The sequence below is a fragment of the Artibeus jamaicensis genome, unplaced genomic scaffold, assembly GCF_021234435.1.
Source record: "Artibeus jamaicensis isolate MK-2021 breed Jamaican fruit bat unplaced genomic scaffold, CSHL_Jam_final scaffold_847, whole genome shotgun sequence".
Classification (NCBI taxonomy): domain Eukaryota; kingdom Metazoa; phylum Chordata; class Mammalia; order Chiroptera; family Phyllostomidae; genus Artibeus; species Artibeus jamaicensis.
Genome location: NW_026522057.1, coordinates 18,834,133 through 18,853,664, shown reverse-complemented (window position 1 = coordinate 18,853,664; position 19,532 = coordinate 18,834,133). Strand labels below are relative to the sequence as shown.

The 19,532-nt window shown below is 59.9% G+C and overlaps 1 protein-coding gene across 12 annotated transcripts in view; it reads right to left on the bottom strand.

Moving 5' to 3' along the window:
• RAP1GAP (RAP1 GTPase activating protein) overlaps positions 1-19,166 on the bottom strand; it is a 62,122-nt gene extending 42,956 nt beyond the window's left edge. For 4 of the 12 annotated variants that reach the window (XR_008390689.1, XM_037135890.2, XM_053660514.1 and 1 more), the window contains exons 1-2: positions 5,060-5,168; positions 2,948-2,983 (exon numbers count right to left, since the gene is read on the bottom strand). Coding sequence is in view for 6 of the 12 variants with exons in the window: in XM_037135890.2 (XP_036991785.2) it covers positions 2,948-2,983; positions 5,060-5,103 (80 nt within the window). In the remaining 6 variants the exon portion in view is untranslated. Of the gene's footprint in view, positions 1-1,169; positions 1,198-2,625; positions 2,642-2,947; positions 2,984-5,055; positions 5,169-19,062 lie in introns of those variants that run through there. The other 8 variants (XM_037135893.2, XM_037135895.2, XM_053660516.1 and 5 more) reach the window with 6 other exon arrangements.
• Between the last annotated feature and the right edge of the window lie 366 nt (positions 19,167-19,532).

The window sequence follows — 19,532 nt, the reverse complement described above, 5'->3', positions numbered from 1 at the left end:
AAAATAAATAAAATATTTTAAAATTCAGCACAACCATCATAGTTATTCTTTGACTACTTACAGACCACCCTCCGCACGCCCTGTTTTATAGGTGAGGGAACTAAGGCTCAAAGAGGTGAAGGCCTAGCCAAACCACGCTCTCTGAAGATGGGGGCTGTGCCTGCTTTGTTTTCCACGGGATCTACAGTCCCCAGGACAGTGCCTGGTGTACCGCAGGTACTCAGCAATGACTTGTTGCTGAATGAATGCATGATGAATTAATGGCCGTGACTCAGTCGCTCTGAGGCACTATGCAGGCACCTCCGGACTTAAGATTCTATTTCAGCCCACCTCTGCCACCCTAGTCCCAAACGACTCCCAGCTCAAGGTCCCAGACTCTCAGACTAAGTGGCTGCCGGAACAGGCCGGCTAGTGGAGTAGGGACCAGAATCCGTGCCTCTGTCCCCCTGGGGTCCCCTTACTCTAGCAAGGCCGGGGCGGTGTGGCAGGAGCTGCCTTGGCATTCGCCTTGGGGGATCCCTGCCCAGAGGTGCGGCGGCAGGTGTGGGCTCAGGAAGCAGCTGCTGGCTTCCTCGTCCTGTGCTCAGCCAGCTTCCCTCCAGGGGCCTGCCCAGCAGATGCATAATAGATGAGGAGGCCCAGCGGGCTGTGCCTGCCTGGCATTTCAGAGCCACTAATGAGGCCAGCCTTGTGCTTCCTGCAGCGGCACACAGACCCCCAAGGCCTCCAGCTCAGTGATTACAGGGAAAAGCCACCTGAGGACAGGAGCTGCCCACCCAAGCCCCCCACTCATCACAGGTAGCATCCAACTCAATGAAAGATCCGGTTCAACGAAAACTTCTGAGCGTCGAGCGGGGCTCAGAGAAGGGAAGTGACCTGCCCACGGTCACACCACTAGGACGTGGCAGAGGCAGATTCAAACCCTTGTCTGCAGGCCTCCGAAGGCCATGCTGTCCCCACCACCCCAGGCGAGAGCACGCATGTGCGGCCTGCAGGTGTGACGGGCAGCGGGGATGGTGTGCTAGGGAGACGAAGATGGGGTGGGGGGTCAGGGAAGCAAACACTCGACAGTGACGAGAGTGGGCTGGAGGTGGGGCGGAGACTTGTGGGAATGAATGGGAGGGCCTACGGGGGGGGCAGCGTGAGCAAAAGCAGCCGGTGGCACTTACTGGGGCTGTTCCTGCTGATCGGAGATGTAGGGCAAGAGCGGAGTGCGTCCCGGCTGGAAAGGGAGGTGGGGACAGGCCTTGAATGCCAGGAAATCATAAATAGTCAAAAAGTCAGCACTTTACACTAATTATATGCCAGGCACGGGCCGGGGGCTAAGTAATCGGCTTCCAGAAGTGGGGGCGGTGGGGGTGGCCTAGGGGTTGGCACCTTGGACAGCAGCTCCAGTAAGGAGGGCGTGGGGCTCGGCTTTCTAGGTAATGGGCAGTCCTGGCGATTCCAGAATCTTGCTCTACAGGCGCCACCTGAGGCCCCAGCGGAGAGGGGACCCGCCCAACATCACAGGGCAGGTTACTTCTGTCGGGCCTGGCCCTCCCCTGTGACCCTTCGTGAGGGCTCCCTAGGGTGGGCTTTGTGGGTCACCCTTCCGTCTTCAAGTTCCCCTCAAGTGCATCCTTCACTAAGACCCCCCCCCCCAGCCCCACTGTGGCCTGGAAGCCCTGGGACAGAGTGGGTGAGACTCGGGACTCTGCAGACTCTGGGAGACCAAGATTTCAGTCCCAGCTCTGCCAGTGACGAGCTGTGTGAACTTGGGGAAGTCACTTCCCCACCCGTTGTTTTCATCTGTAATTAGAGATAAGGGTCCCTAAGTCGGGAAAGATTATGTCGGATGATGCAGTTCAAGCACCTAACAGTACCCGGTGCACAGCAGGTGGCTGACACGCAGGTTGTTGGGATACTGTTTCTGAGCTCCCTGGAGGAGGAGACGGCATCTTCCTCACCTCCATCTCTCTCTCTCCTCACCCTGCCTCTGCCCTGGGCCGACTCTCACACGGAGTAGAGGCTCAAACTGACTGGGCAGCACAGAAGGACAAATGCCCAGGGAGGGGAGTAAGCGGCCCCAGGCTACACAGACAGCATCAAAGGAAAATGGACGAGCAGACCCTGGAGCTCAGCCTGGGTGCCTCCCGCCCGGATGGGAGTCATCCAGCAGCTGCAAGGCACTGCAGGACCTGGGGACGGGTCCTCAGCAGGGGCAGGAACCAGGAGCCAGAGCCCTTGGGGGCTCTCCTGCTGGAGCTGAAGTGGCAGCAGGAGCAGCCAGCTGGGCCCGTGTGATGCTGGTACCAGGGAAGCTGGGAGGCGCCCACCTGCTGGGGCCCCAGGGGGCGCTGCGCACCCCGAGGTGAGACTGCACCTCCACCCACTGCTCTGCGTGTTGGGGAAGCTGCAGAAACAGCCGCCGCCTTCCCTCCTCCTCTGAACACAGGGCAGCCTCCCTGGAAGGAAATGGGCTAGAGGAAAGGCTTCTGAAGGCGAGGAGGCCAAGGGCACACTGAGCCCAGCTGGGAGCCACCGTGACGCGAGGAAGAAAAGAGAGAAGGGAAGGACGCACTTTCAGTGAGGGCCTATAATATGCCAGGCCCTGTTCTGTTCTGTTCTGTTTTTACAACTTACGCTCTGCTAAACAGGCAGTTTAATCTCCAGGTCACAGGTGCGCATGCTGAGTTTCAGAGAGGTTGGTGAAGTACTGAAGGTCACACAGGCAGTGGCAGAGCTGACATTTAACCTGATATGCCTGACTCCAAGGAGGGGCTCTGGCAGGATCTGTGGGGGGGAGAATCCCTGGGGGCAGAGCTGGGGAGAAGTCTGCCCACCCACCCCATCACCTACGGAGGATGGCTGGCGGGTGTGTGGGGTCTGGTCAGGCATTAAAGGGGGAGGTATCGGTCCCAGAGTGTCCCCAGGGTATAGCTGCACAGCCCAGCCCAGTACTTACCACACACTCCGGTGAGGGGTGAGGGACTTATCCACCCTGAAACATAGCAAGGGGAGCAACAGGTGAGGGGGTGGCCCCTCCTTACCCAGCCTTGCCCAGCATATTGCCAACCCGCCCTGCGCACAGGAGCCTGGAGGGAGTGCTGGATGCACTGGCCCCATCCCCCCATCTCCCCCCCCGCAGGCAGGAGCCCTAAGGTCAGATAAGGGGCATGGGAAGGTGTGCGGAAAAGGAGTAAGGAAAAGAGGCAGGGCTGGGGACATGGCGGCCAGAGGGTGGCAGTAAGAAGCAGTGGCCCAGGACAGGCTATGGGGCGGCAGAGGAGTGGGGGTCAGTGGGCAAGGTCCCGCAGCAGGTGGAGTGGGACAGTGACCACAGCAGCTGGGGTCAGAGCGAGGATGTGGGATGTGGTCAGGCCAGCCTGCAGTGTGTCTGAACAGGACTAAAGGGTGTGGGTGTTTAGGAAGAACTGCTGCCCCCCCCCCCGTGGCCCCCCCCCCCCCCCACACACACACTTCGCCAGCAGCCTGCCTTGTTTTGGGAGCTGGTGTTCACTCGTAGCTCCCAGCAAATCTGGGGAGCAGGAGGTCCACCTGAGCTCCCTCCCCCACCACACTCCCAACGCACACACGCCCTGCCCCGAAGCAGAAACAGAGAAAGTCCTCAAGCCCCCAGAGTTCAGGGCCACCGTGGCTTTATCTGCCCAAATCCCTCCAGGTCCCGCTTCAGAGAGTGTGGGTGGGCGCTGCCCCCTCTCAGGTGCTCCCCCATCCACCTCTGAGGGCGCCTTGGGGCTGGGAGGCCTGGAGAGGGCCCCACCCTCCCGCCCAGCTGGGGCCAAGGGGCTCAGCTACTGTTTGGACAACAAACAACTCTTGCCTCCTGCCCAGGGCCCAGAGGAGAGTGGCAAAGGGGCCCCAAACCAGACTCGGCCAGCTAGGGGGCACCGTCTCAGGGGACGGGGCCGGGTCTCTCAGGGATCGGCCGATGTGGATGGACTCTGCAGACGGCTCAAGGAGGCCAGAGAAGCCGGGACTTGCCCAAGGTCACCCAACAGAGCCCAGCCTGACTCCCTGGACGGCGTGCTGGCATCAGCTGACCAGCCGTCTCAGGACTCCTCTCTTCACCTCATGGCTCCGCAGGGCGCCAGACGGGGGAGGCAGCCCACCCAGCCCCTCTGCCAGGACCCCCTGAAGGCCGGGTATCCACAGAGGGGAGGCACCTCAGACACCGCCCCACAGCTCAAAGAGCACCTAGCCTGCATCAGCAGTGTTACCTGTGTGAGCCCCAACTGCTCTACACCCTAAAGGTGGGTCTCCCTCTAACTGCAGGGAGGCAGAGCCTGGTGAAGGTTACGCAGCTACTTGTCCAGCCAGAGAAGGGGCTCTGGCCCGTCTGTCCACTCAGTCTTCCTCTCCGTTTACCAAGTCTCTGCCCAAGGCAAGCACCCCCCAGCACACCTCTACGCCCCTTTGAGGAGGCACTTGGGGTCAAGAAGGATAGTGACCTCGACATGGACCAGCCACCACTCCGACTACCACCCCCCCACCTGCCCTGGGTCTCCAGGCCCAGGCAGCCAATAGCCTTGGCAGGCGGGGGTCCCTAGAGATGGGGGCAGCGCAGGGGCAGGGTACCGCTAATGGCTTCTAGGTTCCCTTGGTCCAAAGCCTCAGTCCAGGGGCCCAGCGTATTCAGAGACCTAGCGAAGTCCCCAGCAGGGCCTCCCTGACCTGCCTGGGCCCACCCCACCATGCATGCACCCAGAAGCGCATACCCAGGCCCAGCTTCCGGTCCACAGACCTGTCACATGCATAAGCACGGTCCCGCACATGGGACACAAACACAGAAACGTTCATGACCCCACATGTGCACATGGGTCACCCAACCACAACACACAGGAACACACACACACCACCCTGCATGCTACACACAGACCTCAAATGGCCCGCTTCACACACAAGCACAAACTCACAAACTAGGAAAGAACCATCCAAACCCAAGCCGGAGCACGGCGGCCCTGCGCACACAAGTGCACACGCTCTCGCGTCAAGTGCACAAGTGCCTACTGCGTACCCCGCGAACGCACGCGGGCGCCCCGTCCCACGCACCTACCCTCCGTAGGCCCCAAAGGTGAAGCTGCGCTTCCGGCAGCTCATGGTGCCGTCGCCGCCGCCTGGCTGCCCATCTGGCCGCGCGGAGCTGGAGCCGCCTTCCCCGCACCCGCCCGGGTCACCTTGGCAACTCGGGCCACCCCTCCCCCAGCCACAGGCCCCGGGATTGTCCGCCCCCCACGGGCAGCGGTCCAGCTGCCGGGGGCAGCCGCGTGCAGAAAGGGCTGCTTGTTCGCGCCGCCCTCGGACCGGGGCGGGGGCTTCGCTGGACTTTCCCAGCTGGGACCTCGGGGGCAGCGGCAGGCGTGGCCTCAGCAGCGACGGCAAAAAGGAGTTAAGGGCCGTAGGATGAGACAAACCTTCCATCCCAGACCAGAGACCGCACTCGGCTGTGCGGACCCTCTTCTGGGGGCGGCACCCTCTCTCATCTCCCGCCCCCAGCTGTTAGCGGACCTGTCCAGGTCATCACGAGTGGAAAGCTCATAGCAAACAGGTCAGGCCAAGAACTTGGAATCCAGGGTCAAATGGACTGCAACGTGGTCAGGTCCGTGCCCTCCTTGTGAGTACCTCGAATTTCTCATCTGTGAAATGGAACTAACCCCCACCCCGCCCTGTGCTAATGGAATGAGTTACTACACGTAGAGTGCTCAGCCCAGGCTTGACACACAGTAAATGCTCAGTAAATACCAGCTATATGCGTCCCAGACTAGGGTAGAAGCTCTGCTCAGGCAAATAAGTAAAAGAAGGAACCGAGTCTCCCACAGCCCCTTGAGTGCTCTCACCCCCCTTTCCCTGGGGGAGGAGGAGGAGGTGCAAAGAGGCACGAATGGAGATGCTTTATCCTCTTCTCGAACATTCGTCTGCTCTGGTTTCCCTCACTCAGCAGCACCGGGCTGAGTCCTATCATCTATCATACATTCACTCAACAAATACTCTGAGCCCCCCCCCCTGCACCCAACTCACCCCGAACTCACAGTCCAGTCCACCACACAGGAAGCTGCCCCTCCTGACCCAAGCAGAAATGTGTCAGGAGACACAGGACACTGGCGTGCCCCTGGGACTCTCCCACCCCTTCCAGAATGCCTACTCTGCCCCTCCAAGAGGGAGCGATTATTCTTCACTCCCGGCCCCGAACCCAGGGAAGTCCCCAGAGCCTTGAGGCTTCCTATGGAGTTTTCTGTTTAAAAGGACCTCAGGTGACAGATGCACTGGGGTGGGGGCGGGCAAGGAAGGAAGGACAACCAAGGACACGATGATGGGGTGACAGAACCCTTTCAGGAACTATTCCTCCTGAGCCCTGGGCCAGGTAGTGCCATCTTCCCCTGGGAAATGGCCAGTCTGGGTTAGAGAACCCTGCAGTTTGACTCACTCAGACGAGGGAGGTGGGACAGCAGTCTCCCCATGTCAGACAAAGACCCGGATCACCCAGCAATCACTTCTCTCTTGGGAGGTCCACCCCCAGGCCCCTCGCAGCTCCCAGTCTGGACCCCTTCTCTTTCCACACTCTGGTGGGTGGAGGAGCCCTCAAGGACCCCTTGCAGCGTTGACTCCAGCAGGGCAGGCGCGATTTCCTGCCCCTTAGAACTGTCCCAGGAGTTGGTTCTCCGAGAAGGTCTGGCTCCCTCTTAGCAGGCTGCTCTGGGGCCAGGGTGGAGGGACCCTGGGTGGAGGGGCCACGCCTGGGCGGTGCAGGAAGCCCACTCCGCACAGGGCAGTTCATTGGGCTCCGAGGGGCACTGAGGAGGGGGGAAGTCTCCTCTTCCTGATTGGTGGGGGTGGCAGAGAGCAGACAGGAGGGGAGGACAAGAGCTAGGCCTCGGCCGCTCGGGGCTGTGTGCAGTTCCAGGGCTGGGACCCAGGACCCCTGCCATACTCAGGCTGCAGCACCCCCTGGGACACGGCCCTCTGTCTGGCCAGTCTGCCTGTTCAGTAGGAATGACTCCTAAGCGGGCTCTGCATGTCCACTTGGCAGGGTGGCCAAGGGGCCTCCAATGTGCCAAGTTTCCCAGCCAGGCCTAACCCCCGGGAAGTCCTGCTGGTATGGGGACAGTGGGCCCTTGAGAAGGGCTGTGGGGGCCACAAGTTTCCCACCAAAGACAAAGAACCCAGTGTGGGCTCCCGCCTCTTGATTTCTGACCAGCTGCAGCTGCCTCACTGGCAAGAGCTGGGGGTGGGGTGGGGGTCACGTTCCCTTAGCCAGGAATGCACAGGACATTCCCTGGCCAGCTCATAGCCCCTCAGGCAATAGCATAATGGAAATGCACCTTATTAACCTGCAAGGCCACTTCCAAGAATGTAACCTTTGTATCACAGCGTGCGAGCCTGAAGATGCCAAGGACAAGGGACATGGAGGCATGAGCTCCCTCTTCCTTTCCCTCCAGCCTTTCACCTAGAAACCAGAGCCAGGTTGCCCTCCAGAGCCAGACCCTCCTTCCAGAAGGAAGTCTCCTCTTTTGGGTCCTAGATTTGCACCCGGGCTGTTCGAATGAGTGCCAGACTGTGTGAAGGAGGAGGGAAGGGCGCAGGGGCGGAGTGTTGCAGAGCTGCCTTTCCAAGTTCACCCTGGATTGAGCCCTGGAAGTTCTACTTGCCCACCTGCCTCCGGCTTCCACTTCCCAACCCACAGCAGGGAAATGTAAGCGAGGGGCAGACTCCTGAAGAGATCTCAGGCTGGGCTCCAAGTGGGGGCGGGGGGGTCAATTCTTGCCAGGGCACCTAGCAACCGCAGCTGCCCCGGGGGCCTCCTGGGCAGGAGACAGGGTAGTCCTGGGCTTCCTGCCTGGCCAGCAGGCCCCCGGGTGTGTGGCTCTGTATTAATCAGTTTTCCTCCCTGGACCTCAGTTTGCTCATTTGTTAAACACCCACTCTCACCTTGCTGGGTTAGAGACAAAACAACAGAAAAATGCATTTGCCTTCAGAGAACTCCATTATCCACCATCCATCATAGAAGCATCATTATCCTTAGCCCGTGGCCTATCACAGCCAAGTCACACCTACCTAATCCCAAGATACTGCAAACCTTGAGCTCCTGGAGCAAGAGTCTCCTGGGGGGTCCCCAGGCCCTGGGGAGGGTGGGAGGAGTGGGTGTGGCCTGGCTTCCCAAGCAGCAGTCCAGTGAGGTTACTGATTCAGCCATCTCCTGTCCTGGCTCTAAGACTCCTACCCCATTCAATGGGTTCCTGAGACCCCTGCCTACTCGAAGTGTCCCCATCAGGGATCAGGACAATCTGGCCTGGACAAAATAGCCAGAATTAATGCCTCCACTCAGGCCAGTACCTCATAGGGACCATGTGCCTCTAAGGTCCCTGACAGCAAAACCCTTCTAGAAACACAAACATACATAAGGGCGTGCCTTCCTTCCTTCGATCACTCAGCAAATACACACTAGCCTCTGCTGCGTGCCTGCCACCATCCGGGCACTGGCGATAGACAGGGAACTAGACAGGGAAAGTCTGGGGTGGGCCTGCACGCACAGCCACCCCGGAGCTGCGGGCTGCACAGGCGCTTGCCCTCACGCACTGCACAGAGACATCTAGCTCATGCCCATGGAGATGGCTCAGACCAAATACCTGTGGATATGCTCACATGGACACCAGCTCCTGCTCTGCAGACCCACATGCAAAAGTCAGGTCAAGCTCACACACACAGGTTCCCAAATCACCGTGTAATCACCTAATGACTGTGGCTGGGTTTGCACACACATGTGAACACACACCAATGACAACAGCTTCATGCACAAAAGGCACAGACCCACATGCCCTTAGGTCACATGTAATACACACAGACACATGTGCACAGACATACATCACACACACACACAGTGCCCAGCTCACTATTGGGAAGAAATCAAGGTAGGAGAGAGGGTGGCTCTTTGAGGGTAGGGGGTGTACAACTGCTGCGTCCTCAATGACAGGGGAAGTCAAGGCCCTTCCCTGACGTTGTAGGCTGGAATCCAGACAGCTTCCTTCTCCTGACTCCCTGCTAAAGGCCTTGCCCATTCTTCCCATTTTCAGGGGCAAGTAGGCAGAACTGGAAGGGAGATTGCTTGATCGCCAGAGCTCTACCCAGTGCGACAAGGCTCGCCAAGCCCTGTACCAGTTGTGGCCCCAGCTCGGCTGGGGGTCACAGAGGTCACTCATCCTGTTTTCTAGCACAATCCTTCCCACTTGGGGCCTCTGTTGGTCCATCTGTAAGATGGGGGCCCTGACAACTCCTTAAGCCAGTCTGAGAATCTGTGAGCCCCTCTTCGCCCAGGCCAGTCCCCCACTCTGGCTGTGGTTCTCAGTGAGGGGGTGGCACTGACCCCAGAGGGCATTAGGAAAATACATGAGGATGGTTTTGTCTGTGGCAATTACTGGGGATCATCACTGCCATTCAGTGTCTGGGGCTAGAAAAACTGAGCTGGGAAAAGTCCCACCCAGGAAGGCTTGCCATGCATCAAACATCTCTGCAGATACTCATGGGGGTGAAAAGCCAGTGTATCCCATCCTAGAACCTAACTCTGGCTTATATGTGTATATATACACGTGCATACAGGTTAAGGACTTGGTACCTTTACTAGGTCCTGGGGTGTGATCATGCTAGAGTATTTATCTATGAAAGCAGAGAGCTTCTTCTTCTCTTAGGGCAGTCTGTCGTTTGGTTTTTTGAAATTAGGTGTGTAGGTAGGCCATTACAGGGAAATGAATGCACCTTTTTTTAAGTGTTCTGAAACAGGCCTCGGAAGTCTGCCGCGGTCCCGGGCGCCCTCCGATGGCCACCACAGGAACTGCACGACAAGGAGAGGGCAGGCTCCAGGACCAGGGACAGCGCCCCGGGCGTCTCTCCTGGGGAGGGTGGGGAATTGCAGGGCGCCAGGAGGTAGCACCCTGCGTTCCTGGCCCTGCACTCGCCGTCCCCGCACTCCTCACTTGTCCCCTTGTGCGGAGGCTGCTTGCAAAGGCTGCCCTCTCCCTTCTCCCTGGCGTGAACTGCCGCGCCTCTCTCGGGCCACAGTGGCACACACCTGCGCACCACAATCATGGCACCTGCGCCGACGCCCACTGTGTCCCTGACGCTCCCGCTCCCCCGGGACGCGTTCGCTCCGTGTGCAGATCACGGAGCCGCGCCTACGCACCCTGAGATCTCTGTGATCTCCACGACAGCCACGCGAGGCCAATCAGGCAACAGTTACATGTCAGCCATGACTGATGGGGAAACTAAGGCTTGCAAACAGAGCAGATCCAGCTCTTCTGGTGCCTCCTCAAGACCTCAGCCCCCAGCACACACGCACCCCAGCTCAGTAAGAGAAGCTACTGGCTCCAGAGGCCGTGCGCCCAGCACCCTGGCAGGGCCGGTTCTCACCATCACCCTGCAAACTAGGTGCCGTTATCATCCCCAGTTTAGACCAGGGAGCTGAGGCCCGGCCCGGCTCGTCCACAGGCGAGTGAAAGGAGCGGTGGCCTTAAAGGTCCTCTGAGGCCTTAGCGCTGCTCTAAGTCACTCTTAGGGACACTCCTGCCAACAAGAAAGTCCTTCAAACAGCACACACTGCCCTTCCCTGACACCACTGGAGGCCTGAGTGCCTCCTCTGCCTTGGGCCTTGGGTGCAGCCGCCGCGTGGGGTCCCACATCCCTCAAAGAGGAGCTCCATCTCCTGATCTTCACAAGCTCCAGCATCATGAAGCACTTTCCCAAGGCACACAGTCGGTGCCTACTAAATACTTGCTGCTTGGCTGAAGCTCCGCCTCCCCGGAACCAGGATTCTAAACCCATGACCACAAAGCTGGGCACAGGCCACGTGGCCACGGCTTGTTTTCCAGCAAGGAAACAGGCACGAGAGCCAACAGGGCAGGGCGCTGGCCCAGTCTTGGCTGTGTGACTCTAAGCCTCAGTTTCCTCATCTGGACAATGGAGACAGACTAGCTCTTAGCTCACGGAGTGATGCAGGGTATTGACGAGGTGATGCCCATGGGGAGAGGACTTAGCACACATATCGCCTTATGCCCATGAAGAGATTGGTGGCACTGGGTGCCAATTCTATTGCCAGTAGGGTCTTCTTTGGGATGTTCTAAATCCAGAGGCCCCTCTTTCCCCCAAGGGTAAGTCGTGCTACAACGTACAACATGGGCAAACGTAAGGGGCAGGGAAAGAGGTTGTAAACACACAGTCTGGGGCTGGGTTTGGGGGAAAAAGAGGGGAGGGGCAGCCATCCTTGCTTAGGGGTGTCTGGAGACCCTCTACCTTCTGCCTAATCTCTGACCCTTGACCCCTGGCCTCTGACTCCAGACCAGCACCCTGGGCTCCTGAGCATAGTAGGCACTCTGTAAACATTCAATGAATGAATAATGTTCTAGGTCGGATATAAACAAAAAGATAGAGTCAATTTTCTCCTATCATGATGTATACAGGGACTGACATCAGCAGGGTCCACAGTCAGAGGGCCGTGTGTTGGAATTCTTGCCTCTGTCACTTCCTGGCTTGTGACTCTGGGCATTTTCATAACCTCTCAAAGCCTCGGGTTTCTTCATCTGTAAAAAGAATATAATGATGAAAATGGTACTTGCCTCATAGGGCTGTTCTTAGGACTCAGTGTGGTGTGCTCGGCCCCGGCCCAGAGCAGGCTCTCAACAAGGGGGCGTGTCCTTACTCCTCTCAGTGGACGCATGCTCGCAGAGTCAGGAGACCCCGGTCCCAGCCACAGCTCTGCCACGGGCTCATTGTGACTGTGGGCGGGTCCTCACCCCTCCGGGCCCAGTGTCCTTCCCCATATAAGGAGGGCTCTCCAAGGTGCCTCTGCAGGCTGATTTTCTGGGGCAGCCTGGTCCCCATGGTGTATTGGTTGGGGAGGCCTCTAGAGAAGGGGTCTGCCCCTCAGTTCATCACTGATGTCATGGAAAAGGGGACTGTGTCTCCACAACAGGGAGAGAAAGGCTGACAGCCCCGGGGGTCTCAGAGCTTTGCCTAATACCTGTCCAGCTCCTATGCTGACCTCTCAGGGCCAGCCCCCTGCCCCACCCCCAAAGCAGAATGCAGTCCTGAGCCATACTTCATGGGCCCTGGGCCTCCAGGGCCCAGGAAGGTGCAGCGAGCTGAGGGGGGAGGGAGAGCTGGGTCTGGAGCCCAGTACCCAGGCCAGGTGTGCGCCCAAGCCGCCTCTCTGCCTCCCTGAGCCCCGGGGATCCTCAGCCGCAAAGTGGGGAGGGAACAACAACGGCCACACGAGCTCTGCCAGCCCCGAGGGCTCTGCCACGTGCAGAGGCAGCCCAGATGTAAAAGCCCTTTGTGAATTGCCACTATCGGGCGTAATCATAATTATTATCTGTAAAACGAGGGGGTGGGACCAGCTGATCTCCACGGGCTCCTCTCCAGCTCTGGTGCTGAGGATTTCTCGGTCTCCGAGCTGGGAGTTCAGGCAGACAGAGGGGGCCGGGGGAAGCCGGTGTCTGTGGGATTGTATGTCCCTCAGATCGTCTGCAAACAAATCTCCCCATTCATCCTCTTTCCCCAACTTGTCCCTGGCTGCTGAGCTGCAAGAACCGACCTTGGGGAGGGGAAAAGGGAGGAGGGAGGAGCTGGAGGTTCGTGGGCAGGTTCTGAAAGTGCGGGGACAGCCGAAGAGCTGAAGAGCTGGAGCCGCACCGGCCCCTGCCCACTACCATCCCCACTCGCTAGGGCACAGCCCATTCCTCTCTGTTTCACACTCCCCTCCCCACCTACTTCTGCATGCAGTACACGAAGTGATTGAAAGTGGAGTCAGACAGCCCTTAATTCAATCTCAGCTCCAGCCACATACCAGCTGGGTGACCTTGGGCAGGCTAATAAAGGTTGCAGTGAGGATTAAATGAGATAGATCCGTGAAAAGTGCTTGGCAGAGGGCCCAGCTGCGTTCTACCGCCCAGCCTCCAGTCAGTTTCTCCCCTGCCCGAACCCCCGGAACCCCTTGGCCAGCCAGTTCTCATCCTGGGACACGGGGCAGACTCCAAGGCATGGCGTGGGAGCAATGGCGGGGGCAGGGCCCCGCTTTCTCTGCCCCGCAGAGGACCACTGAGGGCCAGACCTCTCTAGCCAGCAAGGCCTGGAGTCTTGTCTGGTAACTGGGACAAGCGAGCGCTCTGCCCCAGGGGCTCTTCCCTGTCCTGTTTCTAGGACCCTGAAGCCCTGGGAGAGGGAATGTAGGGACACCCTTTTGTACTTAGAAAGCTCCCACACCTCAGGTGGAGGCAGGCGGCGAATGGGGTGAGGCTAGAGCCCACCTACCCAGAGCCTCCAACCCAGCGGCGTCCAGAGCCTGAGACAGCACGAGGGCCCGCGGCAGTCTGCCATGGGTAGGTGGCCTCTCTCGGGACCCCCGAGGCTGGGCAACAGCTTGCCCACCATCAGCCTGGGTCCTGTCCTGGTGGCCCCTGACCAGTCAATGACACTCCCTGCTCTTGAGATTCAGGGCTGCCCCAGCAGTTCCGGCACTGAGCAGGCACGCAGAGAGGAGTTCCCAAGGTCACCATCCATCAGCCACTCCACCCCGCCCCCCAAGGCTCCAACGCCGAGGCATGTGGCCTTGGAAAAGGCCATGTGCCAAGCTGGGGACCCTGATGTCTTTCCCTCACAGACTTGGCCCCAAGAACTCAGGAGCAGAGCAGAGGGCCGCACCCACATGCCTTACCCTCCATTTCCTCCACCAGTCTGCTTGGGGCAGGCATGTGGCTCCTGTGGCCTTGAGAAGGTCACGGCCTTTCTGTCATCTCATGAGTCTGTCCTTCTCATGAGCACAGTCCCCCAAATCCCAGCAGCCCCACATTCTCAGGGGAACCTGGGGAATAGGTAACTGCAAGAAACAACACGATTCCCCCAGAGACGTGACACACCCGAGGCGCGTACAATGTTGTCACCAGCTCCCGTCTCATTGGAGTCGAACTGCAAAAGTGGACACTGCGTCCACCCATTGCACAGATGAAAGGGCGGCTCATGGAGGCAGGTGACTCAGTCAAGGTCACCCAGCTGGTGGGGTCGGGTCCGAGGGGGGAGCACGGGTCTCTGATTTCCAGCACAGATGACGGCCTCCTTCTTCCCTGATGGGTGGGTGCCAGGCTGTCTCACTTGCCCCGGGATGGAAAATGCTGGAGGCTTTCCTTTGTACGCATGGGAAAACGGGACCCAGGGAAAGAGCCACAGACCCGAGGGGCAGGGCGGAGAACTGCTCCAGGCTATGCCCTCACTCCTGGCCGCTGAGCCTGGCTAGGTACCCGAGGCCTGTCCACTGAAGGCCCACCCAGTCCCTCTGATAGTTTCCCGCACTGACCTTCAGGGAAATGTGAGCTCCTTCGTTTGGCATTCCAGGCCCTTCATAAACTGAACCCCGTTCCACCCTACACACACCTCGCACTGAGGCGAACCCAGCGCTCTGATCGTGGTGAGGCGGGTCGCGACCCCAGACTCAGCTCCCCTCACCGTGGAACTCATCATTGCACTCGCAGCCACCATGACCATGACCACCTGCTCGGTGCCCGACGTGGGCTGCTCGGAGAAAACTGGCCGCCCTGCATGAGGGCAGCAATGCCAGCTGCTCTGGGCACGTGAAATCATGAAAAAAACTACCCACGACCCCCAAACACTGAAGAAAAGTCTTCTGTTTTTCTTGCTGTAATAAAATACTTGAAGTTTGTAAAACTATATTTTTCTCCACACTTCTCTGTCATTTGCTTTCCCCCCTGTGCATTCGCTCCAGGTTTTCTGCAGCGGCTCCCGGCTGCCGCGTCTGAGTGGCACGGATGCCACTCCCCAGGGGACAGGCAAACCCAGGCTCGTCTTCCCTGTCCCATGGAGAAGGGGGTGAGGCACGGAGAGGACAAATGACTCGTCCAAAGTCACACGGCAGGGACAGACTTGGATTCCTGACCGCTCCCAGCCAGTCGCCTCTTGGAGACCAACAAGTGCCTGCTCATGAGGAGCTGGGCACTGGCCTACATGAGTCCCCTTAACCCTTGGAAAAACCCCCTCAGGTGCATGAAGTGGGTGATCCCCACTTTAGAAAGAAACCGAGGCTCAGACAGTCGTAGCAACTCACCCCAGGTTGTGCCAACTAGCCAGTGGCAAAGTCTGAATTTGAACTCAGGTCTTCTTCTGAAAGGGGGCCCCAGGGAGGGTGGCTTCCGCCGGCAGAGGCCAGAGGCACTCTCTAACAGAGCGTGCGCAGGGCACTTCTCCTCCCCGGGCCTCTCCTCCTCATCTGAGGTGTGGCCACGGCAAGGCCACACTGAGCTGTGGTGGGGACCGAAGGCGGCCACACCTGGCTCAGCTCTGTATCCCTGGGACATACTGCACCTCAATACCGCTTAGCGAGGGTGCCAGTGAGGGTCCCACCGTTGTGCCAGCATCCAAGGATTGGGAAGGCTGGTATCCCTGCGGGACACCCCTGTTTGGGGACGCCTCCCCACCAGCACCTCCCTTCATCCTCTCTGAGTCACTGCCTGCAAGTACTAGTCTTCAGCCCTAAAAATAGAGGACATTTGGGGGGCAAGAAAATACCTGCAGATATAATTTACAGCTGCAGCCCCCTGTTCTCAGGCCCCCTTCTGTTGACCCCAGGTGCCACATCAGGAAGTCCCAGACTGGCAACCCCTGCTTGACCTAGTGTTGACTAGTGTCTTCAAGCTGCAGAAGTCCTTAGCCAGAGCACTGCCCACTGCCCAGCAGAGCCAGACTTCCCCTCCTCATTAGCACAGGGCTGCCACCTGCCCCTCACACTCCCTAACCAGGCTGAGCTGCCTCCCAGAGCTGGAGGAGGTTCCCAGAGAGGGGAAATGACTTGCCCGGGCCACACAGGCAGCAAGAGGCCGAGCCAGGCCTGGCCTCGGAACCAGTGCTCTGGCAAGCAAGCCTCGGGTGAGCACCCAAGCGAGAACAGCAAAGCCCAGAGCCCTTCGCTGCTCGCCCTGCCCTCAGCACCAGTCTGCCCTGGAGACTCATTTGAGCCCACAGAAGCTGCTTTCAGCTGCTGCTCTCCAGCGATGCCAGAGACCCAGCCATGGGGTCAGGGCCCAGCCTGCAGAGGTTCTGCCAGGCGAGGAGGTAAGCAGAGGGGAACTCAGAGGATTCCCCTCCCTTCACACCAGCTGGCCCTTAGCCTTGCTGAGAGGGCAACGCAGAAACCAGGACTTGGCAAGGCCTCCTGGCAAAAGTGACAAAGGAAATGAAACCCCGGGGCTGCTTGAGCCTGGGCTGAGAGTGTTCTGTCTCGGGAGAGGCCTGTGGAGCAGTACTTCAGGGGCAGCCAAGGGGGCGCCTGGGGGGAAGAGGCTCCTCTGGTAACCTGGCAGGTGCAGGTGTGCATGGGGAGGGGCAGAAGGAGAGGAGGGTCCATTGAAGCGAAAACATAGGCAGTCTCCCAGTATTCTCAGCCAAGCTAGGTTCACATAAGGCAGGAAAGAGGGGAGAAGGTGAGGTTTCACTGGGGGTGCTCAGAGGGGCCTCTGCCACCCCCTCCAGGGTGATGATAAGTTCACGTCCCACACGCAGGAAGCTGATGTAATGCAGGGCATGTGCACCTGCGGTGGCCTGGGTGGGGTGGGTGCCTGTGCCTACCCGACACGTTCATCTTTAGGAGCATGGGACTTCCTGAGCTCCTCCCCGCATGTGCGCGCGTCGTGTGAGCCTTGAAGGAGACAATGGGAGCAGATGCCAGCTGGACAAGTGCTTTGGAGGAAGCGCTTCTTGCAGACACCCACCTCCAATCTGTGCGTACACGTCTGGACGGCGTGTCTCAATGTTTGCAGTGTTGCTCACAGTCGGAGGCTGGGGTCTTGACCTGGGTGTGCCCTGGCTTCCTGTGTCTGGGTCTCAGGACACTTGTGAGCCGGACCCTGTTTGCGTCTGTGTCTGGCTGTGCACGGGTCTCGGTATTTGCACAGCATGTGTGGCTGCTCCACAGCCTCTGCCAGGACAAGGCCTCCACAGACAGACAGGTAGCAAAGAAGACAGACCTGCCCCAGGAATCCTCAAAGAACCTCTAGGCTCCAGAACTTGACAGCCAGGCAGGGGCAGGGCCTGGTGACAGAGAGGTGGGGAGCAGGGTCTCGGGGCTCCCTAACCCCAGGCCTGTGCAGACCCTGCTGGGAGGCTAAGGCCCAAGCGGCAGTGATTCTCAAGCCAAAAGAAGAGTCTCTGCATTTCCAGGGCCAAAGGAAGAATCCTCTTGTCCCCTGGGAGTGGCTAGGCAGTCAGAGCCAGGACAGAGACCCCCTGAGACCCCTGCCAGGGAGACACCCTGGGGCAGAGAGAACAGGGTTTTGCCCAAGAAGGCTGTGAGCTGGAAAGATGCAGCGTGGGAACACTGTCATAGCTGTGAGAAGGGGTGACGGAGCCAACATGGGGTTCCCAGATGGGGACAAGTTCTAAGTTCTGCACCCTGAAGAAGATGGCGGGGTTCTCCTGGACCTGAGCCAGCTTCTCCACTACCACCCAGATGCATCCTGACAGCACAGGGGAGCGGATCCCCTTGGGTCACTCCACCCTGTCCCCGACCCTTCCTCTACCCCACCACTGTGGAGCGGGAGTCAGAACACGGATCCTGGCCCAGGCAGAAGGTGGCTCGGTGACCTTGGGCAGCTCGGTTGGCCTCTCGGAGCTGTGTGATGGAGACCTCAGTCCCTGCCCTGAAACGCTGCTGTGGATGGGGAAGGCGCTCACGCCACTTGAAGATTAATCATTACCCTGGAATTCTTTCCAAGGCCATGAAGGTGCGCCCACCCCTTCCCCAGATCCTTCAACCGCCAGGGGTCTCAGAGCAAGGCTGAGGTCCTGGATAGAGAAAAGGGATCCCCGGGACCAGCTGGGCACAAACCCCCAACTCAGCTGCTGCCCTTGGCTGCTGTGCCAGGCCCAGCTGCCCTTCAGGGGTACCTTTGACTGAGTTCCTCCTCGTTCCTTAGAAAACTCAGGGTTGTTCCCCCCTCCCCGTTTCTTCCCTCAAACAGCCTGGGGCAGGAGGAGCAGGGTGGGCTAGGAGCCCCCCACCCTGCTCTTTTCTAGGAGGAAATGATACCTTCTTACTTCATTTCCCCTCTGCCTTCCACTCCTGCTATGCCCTGACCCAGCTTCTCTCAGTGCCCGCTCCTGCCGGCCTCTGACTTTGGTGGGGGAGGAGAATGAAGCCAATGTGTGTGTGTGAGGGCTGGGGTATCCGTCCTCCTTCGGTTCACCCCAGGCAAGAATTTGGGGGTCAAGCACAGGTCAGGGTCTGATGACCATGGAGGAGGGCGCTCACCTACTGAGCTAGTGTGTGCAAGTGCGTGTGCGTGCACGGAGACACACAGGGTATCTTTCCCAAGCCCAGGGGCCACGCGACTGGCACCAGAGCGCCTGCGGGGCGCGAGGACCGCCCTGTGGATTCCCACTGAGTCTTCAGATCCTGCGGAACCAGGGAAAGCGACGAGGGGGCGCCCGACTGCGTGACGCGTGTGCCCTGCTCCGCGGCGGGTCACGGACAGGGGGAGGGGGAAAAGCGCTCCATCCCTGTGGAAGCAAGGACATCACCGCCCTCCCAACCCGGGGTCGCTAGACCTGGGGACCCCACACTTCCCTCCTCTGAGAACCCGTGCGCCCCCTTCTGGGGATGTTAAGGCCGCTCCTGAGAGATCCAAGGAACGCGCCCACTTCCTTCTCCTCTCCCTTCTCCGCGTTCTGTACTCGGAATCCCAGGCGCCCCCTCCTCTGGTGGAGCAGAGGCAGTATCCCCCCACCGCACCCCGGGGGTGGTGGTGGGACCCGAAGCCCCTCAGCGGGGCCTGGCCCCACCCCCGTAGGCGGGGGGAGGGGGTTTGGCCGGCTCAGCCCTGGCCTGGCTCCTTGCTCCACGCCTCCAGCCGCTGCCAAGCGGACCCTGCACCCCCCACTGCCCACCCTCGGGACCCGGGTCCCGCCCGTTCCCCCCGCCCGCCGGCGCGGGATCCTGGCTGCCGGCCGTGGGGACTCCAGAGCACCTCCATGCCTTCCTCTTCCCGGGGCCGCGCCCCGGCGGGGCGGACTCACCCGCGGGCCTGGGCCAGGGGCGTCCTGGGCTCGGCGCTCCGGTGCCCGCGGCAGCCGCTGCAGCTCTGCTCAGACGCGGCTCCGCGTCCGCTGCCGCCGCAGATCGGGGAGGGGGCGTCACGTGACCGCCGAGCGCTCCCGCCCCGCGCCGCTCCCCCCTCACTGCGGAGCCGGAGCCGCGGGCGCGGGAGCCGAGGCCCCCACCCAGCCGCCTGCTGCGCGGCCGCCGAGGCTCACAACAGGTTCCGGGGGCGGGCGCTCTGGGCCCCCATCTTACAGGTGGGGAAACTGAGAACAGGAGAGGACAAGGACTAGCTCAAGGTGACACGGCTAGACCGGGGCTGGGCCCAGTCTGTGCTCCAAATGAAGGGGGACAACTGGGGCGAGCAGGGACGACAGGAAAGATGGGCTAGGCGTCCTAGGCCCCAGTGGGCTTCAGGGACTGGGAGGAAGCACGAGGCGCGCTGAGT